The 13,614-nt window shown below is 38.2% G+C and overlaps 1 protein-coding gene across 2 annotated transcripts in view; it reads left to right on the forward strand.

Moving 5' to 3' along the window:
- TES (testin LIM domain protein) overlaps positions 1-13,614 on the forward strand; it is a 46,685-nt gene that overhangs the window by 26,619 nt on the left and 6,452 nt on the right. For both annotated transcript variants that reach the window (XM_059711605.1, XM_059711606.1), the window contains exons 3-6: positions 5,171-5,423; positions 6,537-6,872; positions 8,742-8,957; positions 9,330-9,488. In XM_059711605.1, coding sequence (XP_059567588.1) covers positions 5,171-5,423; positions 6,537-6,872; positions 8,742-8,957; positions 9,330-9,488 — 964 coding nt within the window. The remainder of the gene's footprint in view (positions 1-5,170; positions 5,424-6,536; positions 6,873-8,741; positions 8,958-9,329; positions 9,489-13,614) is intronic.

Raw genomic sequence — 13,614 nt, forward strand, 5'->3', positions numbered from 1 at the left:
TAGTTTAGTTTCTTTCTGTTTGATGACTCCTTATAACTTCTAGTTCTTCAATTTTTCTTGTTTCCTCTGATTAATACCCACAGGGCAATATGAATGAAGTAGTGATAGCAAGGTTGTTTTCTTGCTTCAGGTCCTAAAATGAATGTACTAAGTATGATGTATGCTGAGTTTTTTTGGGTTGTTGTTTTTCCCAGAAACCCTTTTTAAAATTATTTCAAGTTCTCTACAATAGCTAGAATTAATAAACAAAATGTAATCAGAAAAGATGTTGGAATATGTTATTGAAGGCTTTTTCTGCATTTAGAGAAGGAAACATTTACTTTCTTAGTTTCTGCTATTATCTTTATTTCCCTTCTATTTTAGGCTTACTTTTCATTTTTCTAACTTCTTGAATGGAACACTTAGCTTATTAATCTTTTCTTTTTTCTAATTTGAGCATTTAAGCTATTTATTTCCCTTTAAGTATCCCTTTAGGTATGTTCTACAAGTTTCAAGAAGTAAGTTTTGTTTTCTTTTTTTTTTTGAAAATATTTTTGTTTTAATTTCTATTGTGATTGTTTAACTACTGAGTTTTTTAGTATTTTTTGTTGTTGTTTTTTGTAAGAAGTATTTTCTAGTTGTTTTTTTGTTGATGATTTTTACCATAATTGCATTGTTTGGATACTGTGGTTGATGATCAGTCCTTGGCATTTCTTGAGACTTGCTCTATGTTCAGTTTTTCCCAGTATTTCAAGTGCCTGGAAAAGATTGTGTATTCTCCAGTCACTGTTCTATGGTATTTTTTATGTGTCTTTTAGATAAAGCTTATTAATTGTCTGATTCAAATCTTTATTTCTAATTTTGTTAGTTTCCCTATAATGATGGGTTTGTCCATTTGTTTCTTATAGAGTTCTTTATTTTCACATATATTTTGTAGGTAGGTTATTAGGTTATTATTAAGTTTAGAAGTTTACATCATAGAGGTGTTTTTAAACTTTTGTCACTGTGTAATGACTTAATACTCATTAAAGGAAAAAACAGCCCTGGCTTGTGTCCCTCAGTTGGTTGGGCATCGTCCCATGCACTGAAAGGTTGCCAGTTTGATTCCAGGTCAGGGCAGGTGCTTGGGTTGTGGGCTCCACACGCTCTAGGGGGCTCGCTGCAGGCAACCAATTGATATTTCTCTCTCAACTCTCACATCAATCTCTCTCTCCCTTCCTGTTGCTCTAAAAGTCAATTTTAAAAATCTTTAAAAGGGAAAAGCATTAAAGTCCAATTTGTATGATATTAATAGAGGTATCGAACTTAATTTTGCTGGTATTTGCCGGTACTATCTTTTTGGATCTTTATACTTTCATCCTTTCTCACTTTTTAAGTTTTAACTGTCTTTTACACTAGCATATAGTTGGATTTTGTCGTATTATCCAATGAAAGCCATTGGCTTTTAACTATAGAATTAAGTCCATTTATTGTGACTTTTGATATATTTGGATTATATCAGCCATCTTAATTATTGCTTTCTACAAGTCCTAATCTCCTGTTTCTTTTTTCTTATTGCTTTCTGCTTGACTAATTGCATTTATATTTTCACTAGGGGCCCAGTGCATGAACTCGTGCACCTTGAAAGGAACTGTGGGCCATGGTGGACACAGGGGTGGGTCTTGGCCCATCCTACAAGCCCCCACCCCACCCCTCCCGCCAAGGCCCCCCGGTCTTCTGTCTGCCAGCAGCTCTGCTCCCGCCGATGCTCCCATGCGCTGATGGCGACGGCCCCACTCGCACCCACTGATGGCGCAGAGCTATTGGGGCCAGCAGCAGGTGTGAGTGGTGGCTGCTGCCCCGATAACCCCTCAGGAGTAGGGGGAGGTGCAGAAGCCCTCGGGGTGATCAGGGCGGGCAGAAGCTGCTCACACCCACTGATGGCGCTGAGCGATCAGGACTGGCCCAAGGTGCCAGCAGCGGGTGTGAGCGGGGCTGGCGCCGGCAGCAGGTGCGAGCACTGGGCGGGCCGCAGCATGTGAGAGCAAAGATTTCTCAGTAATCAGCAGAGGCTTGCCCTGATGATAGTGACCGGCGCTCCGCCTTGGTCTGGCGCCCCTGCTCACCTGCTCCACCATCCTGCCTGCCATGTTCCGTGCTCTGCTGCCTACGCCTGCCATGTTGTGCATGCGCCCCCTGGTGGTCAGTGCATGTCATAGTGACTGGTTGTTCGGTTGTTCTGCTGTTTGGTCTATTTGCATATTAGGGTTTTATATAGAGAGATTCATTCCATTTTCTCTGTTAGTTTAGAGACTATATGCAATACTTCTTTCTTTAGTTATCTAGATATTTTAACATGCATACTTAACATCTAATGTTAATTTATATCTTCAATATTTTCCTGACAGTGTAAGGATTTTAGAATGTTTCTTAAAACTCTCAGATGCACCCTGATTAACATGCTATTGTTGTCTTAGATTTTGGTTTGTTTTTAACACCACAGTCTCTATTTCCAGTTTCCTCTGTCACATTTTCTAGATCTGCTCTTCAGCCAGATTCTTTCCTGAGTCCTCACCTTTTTCCTCCACTCCTGCCCCTGGCTCTTGAGTTTACATATTTTACCAGGCCACAGTTTTTAACACTAGATCTATATATCCTATAATGTACTTGAGATCTTTACTCAGCCTCTTTACCCAATATTTGAAATTAACAGTAATTCATTTGTGGAGTCCTTCCATCAACCTTTTCTCCTCTGTTTGTTTGCATTTATTTTCTTTCTTTCTTTTTTTTTTTTAAATATATTTTATTGATTTTTTTACAGAGAGGAAGGGAGAAGGATAGAAAGTTAGAAACATCGATGAGAGAGAAACATCGATCAGCTGCCTTCTGCACATCTCCTACTGGGGATATGCCCGCAACCCAGGTACATGCCCTTGACCGGAATCGAACCTGGGACCTTTCAGTCCGCAGGCCGACGCTCTATCCACTGAGCCAAACCGGTTTCGGCTGCATTTATTTTCTTAATAAATTATATTTGTTTTACAAACTTACTCATTCCAGAAACCTGTATTCATTTTGTGACCTCGTCCTTTTTTGACAAGCCGGGCCTTCCCTTCACCATCACTATATCCAAATCAACCACAATGTGTAGTCAGGTTTACATTCAAGGAGATCTTAAATTTGTCCTTTGATTTGTTCTTTGAAACCATTGACATGTTAATTGGCCTCCCTACTTTCAATTATGTGTATCCCTCATCTTCTCTCCACAGGGCAGATATTACAGTTTTTTAAATGATAGATCCAATCATGTAATTCTGTAACCTAAAAGCCTATAGTGCCTCCTGAATGCTCTTACAATGAAGGCCAGATTCCTAAAGGTGTCCTACAAGTCCCTGCGTAATCCCATGGCCACCTCCCATTCTTGACACTGCGCATTTCTTACTTCACTACCAGCCTTCTCCGGTCATGGAGCCTAAGGGAACAGTCTCTTCCTAATTTAGAACCACCACAAATATACTTTCTACCCAGAATGTTTGAAGGATTTTCTTCTCCTTTCTTTTCCCCTTCCCAAATATGCACACACATACTCAATTCCCACCTATATTTTCCTCATCCTTCAGATCTCAACCTAAATGTCACTTTCTTATTGAGCAGTGTTCTTAAACTTCTTTCTTCATCATTTCCAACTCAAAATTATGTCCTCTCAAGGTGCCCTGTACTTTCTTTCCTATCACAAATGCAATTATAGGTGTGTGTGTGTGTGTGTGTGTGTGTTTATGTCTGTCTCCCCATCAGGTGGGAGATTCTAGAACAGGGGTGGGCAAACTTTTTGACTCGAGGGCCACAATGGGTTCTTAAACTGGACCGGAGGGCCAGAACAAAAGCATGGATGGAGTGTTTGTGTGAACTAATATAAATTCAAAGTAAACATCATTACATAAAAGGGTACGGTCTTTTTTCTTTTTTTAGTTTTATTCATTTGCCCACGGCTGTTCTAGAATGTCAGAGACTGGACCTATTTTTGTCACCATTATGTCCTACTATCAAGAACATTGCTTGGTACATAGACACTCATATATGTTGCATGAATGAATGAGTAATTATGTACTAGACCAGCCGTGGGCAAACTACGGTCCGCGGGCCGGATCCGGCCCGTTTGAAATGAATAAAACAAAAAAACAACAAAAAAAAAACGTGCCCTTTTATGTAATGATGTTTACTTTGAATTTATATTAGTTCACACAAACACTCCATCTATGCTTTGGTTCCGGCCCTCCGGTCCAGTTTAAGAACCCATTGTGGCCCTCGAGTCAAAAAGTTTGCCCACCCCTGTACTAGACCATATTGGGGGAGCTGGCAGTGTAAGAAGAGCAGAAACTTTCATTTATCTCTTTATATACATAATGGAGCACATGGTAGGAGATCACTAAGTGTTTGAAGAAATAAAAGAAGAGGGCAGAGAAAGGAGGAAAGAAATGGAAAATAGGAAAGGAAATTGGTCAGAAAAGATAAACCTAAATCTAGAGTTATAGTCCTTGATGAGAAAAGTTATATCAATCTCTCTATCTCTCATTTTAAAGAAAAACTTGAGTAATGGCTATAAAATGTGATTATTTAAAGAAAGAAAAGAAACTTCTTGCTCTGATACTTTTCTGCTGGATTTATTTATTTATTTATTATTTATTTATGAGAATGAAGAATACCAAGTGATGTTACTCTCAGAATGGCCCCTTGAGCATGTATTTTAAAATAAAAAACTAGCTTTTTAAAAAAATATATTTTATTGATTTTTTTACAGAGAGGAAGGGAGAGAGATAGAGAGCTAGAAACATCGATGAGAGAGAAACATCGACCAGCTGCCTCCTGCATATCCCCCACTGGGGATGTGCTCGCAACCCACGTACATGCCCTTGACCGGAATCGAACCTGGGACCCTTGAGTCCGCAGGCCGACGCTCTATCCACTGAGCCAAACCGGTTTCGGCAAAAACTAACTTTTTTAAGATCTTGTAAAGTGAGGGTACATTTTTATGTTTCCTTACTTAAATTTATGGATAACTACTTAGTATTTCTCTGACCAAAAAAAAAGATTTTCCCTTGAGTACTATAAAATGGAATATATGTAAAAGTATTTTGTGAGTTATAAATGTATGCACATAATTATAATTGATTTTGTAGAATTAATCATTGCCTACTTTTCTCCAAAATCATAGAAAAATATGTCGTAACTGCAAGTGTGGTGAAGAAGAACATGATGTCCTACTGAGCCACGAAGAGGATCGAAAAGTGGGGAAACTTTTTGAAGACACCAAGTACACCACTCTGATTGCAAAGCTAAAGTCGGATGGAATTCCCATGTATAAACGCAATGTTATGATACTGACCAATCCAGTTGCTGCCAAGAAGAATGTCTCCATCAATACAGTTACCTACGAGTGGGCTCCTCCTGTTCAGAATCAGGCATTGGTAAATAAGCGGTGTGCGGGCACGAGGACTCTTTACTAAGCCCGCCAACTGCTTATTTAGGGCAGTTCCTTCAGTGACCTAGTCAGCTCAGGTCTGTTACTTTCCTAGGGTCCCATTGCTTTGACTTTCAACTCTTATAGTCTTTTGAAAGTAGGAACAGGTACCTCATAGCATTTTTCTATCAAATACATTAACCTCTGAGGGAATGGTTTGATATTATGAAGAGTTTAGATGAAAAAAAACCAGATATTTTTCAAATCTAGTGACTCTTCTAGCTTACTCTTGAGAATATTCCTCTTATGATGGTAAATAATATCTTAGGAATAAAATTTCTGTCATTATTTAGAACTCCAAACATGTTCAACACTATATTTTACTATGTCAGGCAAAAAAAAAAAAAAGTATTTTGTATAATGCTCCTGTTTTAACCAGATGAGGCACTTGGAAGTCTTTTAAGAACATGAGTTAAGTCATTAGACTGAATCTTAATGGTGATATTTTTTATAATGAAAATGCTGCTGATCCATAGGCCATTCTATACATGCTGCCTAAAAATCTGTGTTCTCTTACAATTGTACATTTGTATATTTTGCACAAGTAAACATTAGTAACCCAAATCTTTTTATAAATTGAAAAAATAATAATTTTTTTTAAAAAGATATATGTTTTTTATTGATTTCAGAGAGGAAGGGAGAGGGAGAGAGAGATAGAAAATCAGTGTTGAGAATCATTGATCAGCTGCCTCCTGCACTGCCCCCCACTGGGGATTGAGCCTGCCACCCGGGCATGTGCCCTTGACTAGAATCAAACCCAGGACCCTTCAGTCCACAGACCGACACGATCCACTGAGCCAAACCAGCTAGGGAAAAAATCTTAATTTTTTTGAAGAAAGATGTGTTAATTTTTATTGAATTAAATGTATTAGGTATATCACTTTTCAATATGCTAATATCTCAAGATACTTATATGATGAAGATAATTTGTTGTCAATACTATAGTAGATAAAACCAACTTCTATGTTAAGTAACTTGCTTCTGACGTGTCTATAAAATAATATTGCCATCCTAATTGCCAAGTCATCTCCTAGTTAACACTGGTCTCCTTGTGGCTCAGGCCAGGCAGTACATGCAGATGCTGCCCAAGGAGAAGCAGCCAGTGGCGGGCTCGGAGGGGGCGCAGTACCGGAAGAAGCAGCTGGCAAAGCAGCTCCCTGCACACGACCAGGACCCTTCAAAGTGCCATGAGTTGTCTCCCAAAGAGGTAAAGGAGATGGAGCAGTTTGTGAAGAAATACAAGAGCGAGGCTCTGGGAGTAGGAGATGTCAAACTTCCCCGTGAGATGAATGCTCAAGACTCGGACAGAATGTGCATCCCTGGCGGAGACAGAAGCACCGTGGCATCAGTGGGGACCATGAAGGACACATCGGCAGAGCACAGAAGAACTCAGTATGTGAGTACAGTGGTCACACATTGGTCCAGTTGGTGTAATTTAGAGGTTCTTACCCTTTCTTTGAACCTTTTTGGAGACCACTCTTCTGTTTCCAAAAGGGTGTAGGTGAGGGAAATAAATTGAATTAAAATTCAGTTTATGCTGATTTTAAAGAATCGTCATGTTTGAAACCTGTATATAGAGCAGTGGTTCCCACCTTTTTAGGCCATGCCCCACCTAAGCATCTCCAAAATCCTGATGCTCCTCTCCCCGCCACTGTGACATATAATTCTTTTTATTCAAAAAGTGAACTGCTATTCACGTGGAGGAAGCCTAAAAGACCATTAACTTGGTCTAAACAAGCTTCCCAAGAATATGGCATCTATGAAGGAGAAAAATAAAAGAATGAAAGGACAGTTGTACTGAGAAAGATATCACTAAGAAATTGTTAAAAAAATAATAATATGACGTGATATGAAAAAATAGCAAATAGTTTCAAAACACATAATAGAGAACTGAAATGCATAAATATGTCACAGTATATATTTATGTACATTATATAAGGTCTCTAGAACCATAAGAAAGAAAGAAAATTCACTGTTAATAACTCATTCACGAATTGCCCTCCTTAAAAATCAAATTGAACCCCTGTTGGGCGTGTGCCCCACTTTGGGAACCACTGGTCTGGAGCCACGTTTTCTGACTACTTGTTGCCAAGGATAATTGTGAGTTTTAGATAAACACAGTAGTTAGCTTTGGTATCAAGCTGGAACAGCATAGGAATCTAGAATCTATTTCTAAACATAATTTTGGTGTTAATTATCTATTCCCATAAATAAGAGTAATATGTGATTAGATTAATTCAGTTTTGCTTGGTACATTGCACCTAAAATTCAGACTTAAATTTATGTGGATATATATTCAATCACAGTTTTTAAAATCTCTCCTAAAGAGGGAAATTGAAGTCTTTTTTATGGCTTGGAGAAAATTGTGATACAGATGTACAAAAAACTTTTTTTAAAATTTAAATTCTTTATTGTTGAAAGTATTATATTTGTCTCTTTTTTCCCCCCATTGACCTCTCCCTGGCTGCTCCCACCCCCCAGCACATGCTCTCACCCCCCTACTGTCTTGTGTTCATTGGTTATGCATGCATACAAGTCCTTTGGTTGATCTCCCTGGCTGCTCGCACCCCTCTTCCCCCCTCCCTTGCCCTCCCTCTGAGGTTTGATGGCCTGTTTGATGTTTCTATGTCTCTGGATCTATTTTTGTTCATCAGTTTACCTTGTTCATTATATTCCACAAATGAGTGAGATCATGTGATACTTATCCTTCTCTGGCTGGCTTATTTTGCTTAGCGTAATGCTCTCCAGGTTCATCCGAGAACTAAATATATTTCTCATAGATTCTGTTAGCACCTCAACAAATAAGACTTAGTTTTATAAAAAGAAATTCTTTTTAAAAAGTACTAATAAGCTCTAAGGTAATAGTTTTTTAGAGACCCACTCAAAATTTAGGTGAAAATGTTCTTTTTTGCTCATTTCTCCCACCTCCAACAGCCCCCTGCAGGGTGGAGGTGAAAGAGGGCATAGAGGGATAAATGGTGATGGAAAAATGAAAATAAAGTTAGGTGAAAATTACTCTTAGCCTTTTTCCATAAGTGCTTTAATTCAGGAAACAATGCTCTGTTACACATAGAGTGCAAGAATTAGGTTTGAACAGCCTTGAGAAAGTCAAGGACTGTTTCACCTTATTGTCTACATGAACAAACTCTAATTTCAGTAGAAATTATTTCTCTTAAAAGTGGTTTCTCTGAATTTTTACTAAAGCTGATGATGCGATATGCCAATCGTATGGTGACTAGATTGTTTTGGATGGATTCCCTTTCAGTCTTGCTACTGCTGCAAACTGAGCATGAAGGAAGGTGACCCAGCCATCTATGCTGAAAGGGCCGGTTACGATAAACTGTGGCACCCAGCTTGTTTTGTGTGCAGTACCTGCCGTGAACTCCTGGTCGACATGATTTATTTCTGGAAGAACGGGAAGCTGTACTGTGGCAGACATTACTGCGACAGTGAGAAGCCCCGATGTGCTGGCTGTGATGAGGTAAGTTCTCCGGGCCATTTGCATGCGGGCTCGTTTCTGTTCCCCATATGATTCCCTGTCCATCCTGAGGCTCCCCTTGGTGAGAAGGCAGCATAACTTAGCCACGCATCAGTTGCTTTATTTACATCCAAAGAAGTTGAGTGAAAAAGTTTAATTTCAATCATTCTGAATGCTGTGTTCATTGTGTGGACTAAGGAAAGATTGTCCAGAAATGCAAAAAATTGATTTGGACTAAACTAACTAATGACCTAAGTTCAAGTTTTAGGTTATTTTCAGACAAGAAAGTAAGTTGATGTACTTGTTGTCTAAAGAGCCTAGCTTTGTTATTGTAGCAAAAATCCACGCTTCATCTTATTTTTATTCTCTTCCCAGCTGATCTTTAGCAATGAGTATACCCAAGCAGAAAACCAGAACTGGCATCTGAAACACTTCTGCTGCTTTGACTGTGACAACATCCTCGCTGGGGAAATCTACGTGATGGTCAGCGACAAGCCCGTGTGCAAGCCTTGCTACGTGAAGAACCACGCTGTGGTGAGGAGCATTCTGGGGATACTGCTGTATCACTTGACTTTATGCCTTTATTTAAGCCTCTTAGAAGTGAGAAACAGAAAGTACTACTTTCAAATACTCAACATAATTCCTGCCTCGGGTGTTAAAATCCAGATAAAGCAAAAGCAATACATGTGTTCACTGTTGGCCACCTCAAGATTTCTAGCTGTGCATCCTAAATGCTACTTGATAATCAAATCCCCATTTTAAAAAAAGTTTCTTAATGAGAATGAGATTAATTGATTCTGATCATGCAGATCGGATTCTATTTAAATTAAGATTTCTAGGGGCTGTTCGTATTCTTTAAATCTCTTTTAGTACTTATGGTTTCTGTTCATGCTATTAGACCATCCACCAGAGCTTTGTTTTTACTGTTTGGAGCCTGTACAGTGCCTATTTATTTATTTAAAATATGTTTTTATGGGTGTGTTTTTTTTAGAGATAGAGGGAGAGGGATAGAGAGATAGAAACATCGATGAGAGGGAGACATCAGTTAGCTGCCTCCTGCACATCCCCTACTGGGGATTGAGCCCGAACCCAGGCATGTACCCATACCGGGAATCGAACTAGAGACCTCTTGGTTCATGGGTTGATGCTCAACCACTGAACCACACCAGCCGGTCAGTGCCTCTTTTTTAAATGCTCATGGAATTAATTTAGTATAACAAAATTTGACCTGTAATTCTTGGTTTGAATTTGGTAAATCTAAATGATTTAATATGTACTATTGGGTTGCACTAAATAAATCTAAATGATTTATTTGCTCGGACCAAACACTCAGGTATTTAATGTGAGAGTTTTTTGTTTTGTTTTTTTTCTTGGATCTACCCTACTTACACAGAGCTGCTATTGCATGATGATCAAGAGATAATTTAGTAAATAAAAGGTTGACCACATATGGTAAATAAGCCAGGGGATATGAAAAGAACAGACATTTTTTTATATGCAGAAAAATACATCCTAGTTAAAGATCCCCCTGAGCTATCAAGTAGAGGAGTCTTCTCACTAAGAAATAAAATGACATATTTATATAGTTCTAGGAGTGTGATACCATGAAAATAAGGTAACAAATTTTGGTGTCAATGCCAATTTCCAACCCTTATCCACTGTCCTCAGATATAATTATTATTTTTTTATCAACTTTGCCTCATCAACGTATCTCAGAACCTCACATCTACAGCTACTCTACTTCAGACCTTTATTTTTTGTTATTTAGATTATTGCAGTGACCTCAAATTTGGTTTCCCCACATTCACTCTTGATCTTATTCAAAGCCACCTTCCATAATGATGGAAGGTAATCTTTCAAAATGCAGATCTGTTCCTTAAGCATTTGCTTAATAGATGCGCCAGTCTCTTCTTGCCTATGTAGCTGCTTCCACTAGTTATCCCACCCAAATCATACATTTCCACAAGTTACCAGCATTTTCTAGTTCATACACTGTTCTTTGTCTTCTGCTCACACTTATTCTTTGTCTGATATATCCTCCTATTCCTGTTTTACCGGACTATGCCAGCACTTTCCTCCAGACGCAGTTTAGGTTTAACATTTTTCAGAACACCTTTCCTAATTCCCTACACCAAGTCCCACCCCTTTCTCTCTGACTAGGCTGGCTACCCCTCCGTTCCTCTGGGTCCCTGTGTGTGCTTACGCACATGCGTGTGATTGTTAATGTAACTCATCTGTCTCCTCCACTAGACTATAAGTAGCTGGAACATAGAGCTTGCCTTTTCATTTTCATATCCTCATTTTCTGAACCTAGGAAACTTCTGAGTAATTGACTTGCGCTCTGAGATTTATCATTTGTTTTGAGGTTAACATGGACCCTCCTTATACCTGGGGAAAAGATGTTGAACCACATGTGGCCTGATACATAATCTAGCCAAAAAGTCCTGTTTTTCTGAATAGAGTTGCAAGTTTCTCTACAGAAGAGGAATATCATAATGTGTATTTTATTGTAGGGTGAGTGACCTTGGTCTCCAGGACTATAATGCAAACTCCACAAGGGCAGGGATTTTCGTCTGCCCTGTTTTCTGTTCTATTTCCAACACTAGAACAATACAGAAGATAATAAATACTTATTGAATGATGCTTTAAATAGTTGAAGCTGCTTTAACTGTTACAAGCTTCTCTCCATTGCATTTTATCAATTCAGTGGAGGATTATAATCACAGATATGATTTTTTAAAAAGAGATACTCTCTAAATTATTTCGCTTTATAATATGATATGATTTTAAAAGTTTTCTTTTATGTAAGATATACTATGGTCCTTTCCCTAATATCAAAATGAACATATCACCACCTAAACAAATTCCAGCTGGTGGCAAAGAAAGTATGCAACAGGCTAAATGATGTAAAATTTTGAAGAAGGTTCTTTAGTTTAGGGGATTGATCTACTTAGATCCTTTAATTTTCTTTTTATATAAAAGGAGAGAGATACAACTTATGTTTAATCTAAAGACAAGAACTCAGCTCAAAACAAGGCATTTCTGAGGAAAAACCTAACCTAGAAGGAGGATAATGGGAAATGCACTGAGCTTGTCTGTCTCTGGAATTCCAGTATCAAAGGGCCTTCCCCAGAACTCACATCTGCAACATCTCACAGGGCCCTGCTGCCAGAGTGCTCCTTACAGCAATTTCCATTCGCTAGTTCACGTTGTGTACACGAATAAAATAAAAGAATAGGAGGGCTTGAAGGAAATAAGAGCTCTGAAATATTTGAGGTTTTTGAACACAGGAAGCACATCATCTCCCTGCAGGGTTGTGTAGTCCCCAAACCCTCAGTGAGGGCTGGGCTGCTTCCAGGTTTATGAAGAACCAGGGGTCAGTATGTTTCACCTAGGATTATGTGTCAGACCTTGGGATGAATGGCAATCAAATTATTAATAAAACTAAATTTTATGAAACCATAAACCTTAAATTTAGTGTGTTCATTAGTTATGTTTTAACCTAAATAATTAATTTTATGTATAGTTTAACAGTAGTTATCTCTCATAAATTACAGATAATAGGGTGTGTTTTAAAAGATTAATAAAAGATCCACAAATATTGGCTTAGATAAAGAAGATAGTTCATGGTCTCAAAGCAAGGGAATAAAAAATTAAGTGTGAAGTCCTTCTGTTTTACATAAATAAGTTTAAAAATATTGAAAAGTTAATAAACTATAGAAAACTACAAAGGAGAACATTCAAAATGAATTATAAATCTATAAATGAATATATAAAAAGCAATTGCTTGCATGGTGCCACCAAAAATAGGAGGGCATTTGTAATGAAAACACTCATTTTTATTATACTCAGGAATTCTGTATTGATTATGCAAAGAGATTCTCCCCCCTGCTTCTTAGGGAAGACTGGGTAGACAGTGTGTGAATTAAACAGCTACAGTTTCTGTAATTAAAGGTCATGGAGCTCTAAAAAATATGGAAAGTAGGCTGCCGGCCTGAAATGGGTATTTGTAACAGGGTCTCACTTCACACCCTAACCAGTTTGCCTGCTGAGGAGCAGCCACATTTTGAGGTCTAATCAAGTAAGGAGGCTCAGGCTGGATGCCTCAAATCCACCCACCCATCATGTTCCACGCTGCCCCCTCGTGGTCAGCGCACGTCATAGCAAGCAGTCGAACTCCCAGTCTCCCTGTCAAACTCCCGAGGGGACACTTTGGTTATTAGCCATATATATATATATATATATATATATATATATATATATATATATATATATATATATATATTATGACATATGACAGAACAGAAGTTACGTTTTTATTGCAAACTAATTATTCTCAAACACTGTGTTTTGTTTTTTTTTTCCCCATTGAAAGCATTTAATTCAAGGCATCTAGTATATTCACAGAGTTGGGCATCCATGGCCACAATCAATTTTACATTTTCATTACCACGTTTCCAGTGCCACAAAAAGAAACCTTGCACCCAAAACACTGTGTTTTTAATTAAGTCCTTAATTACTTTGAACATGATTTTCACTTACTACTATCTAGAAATTAGTGGTGCTAATAATCTTGTGTAAGACTGATAAAATTAATGCTTCAAATTCTAAAGGAGTGAAGAAAAGTCTTTTATTAAGACTTTTTTGGGGAGCAGTTTTA

The sequence above is a fragment of the Myotis daubentonii genome, chromosome 10 (genome assembly GCF_963259705.1).
Source record: "Myotis daubentonii chromosome 10, mMyoDau2.1, whole genome shotgun sequence".
Lineage (NCBI taxonomy): Eukaryota > Metazoa > Chordata > Mammalia > Chiroptera > Vespertilionidae > Myotis > Myotis daubentonii.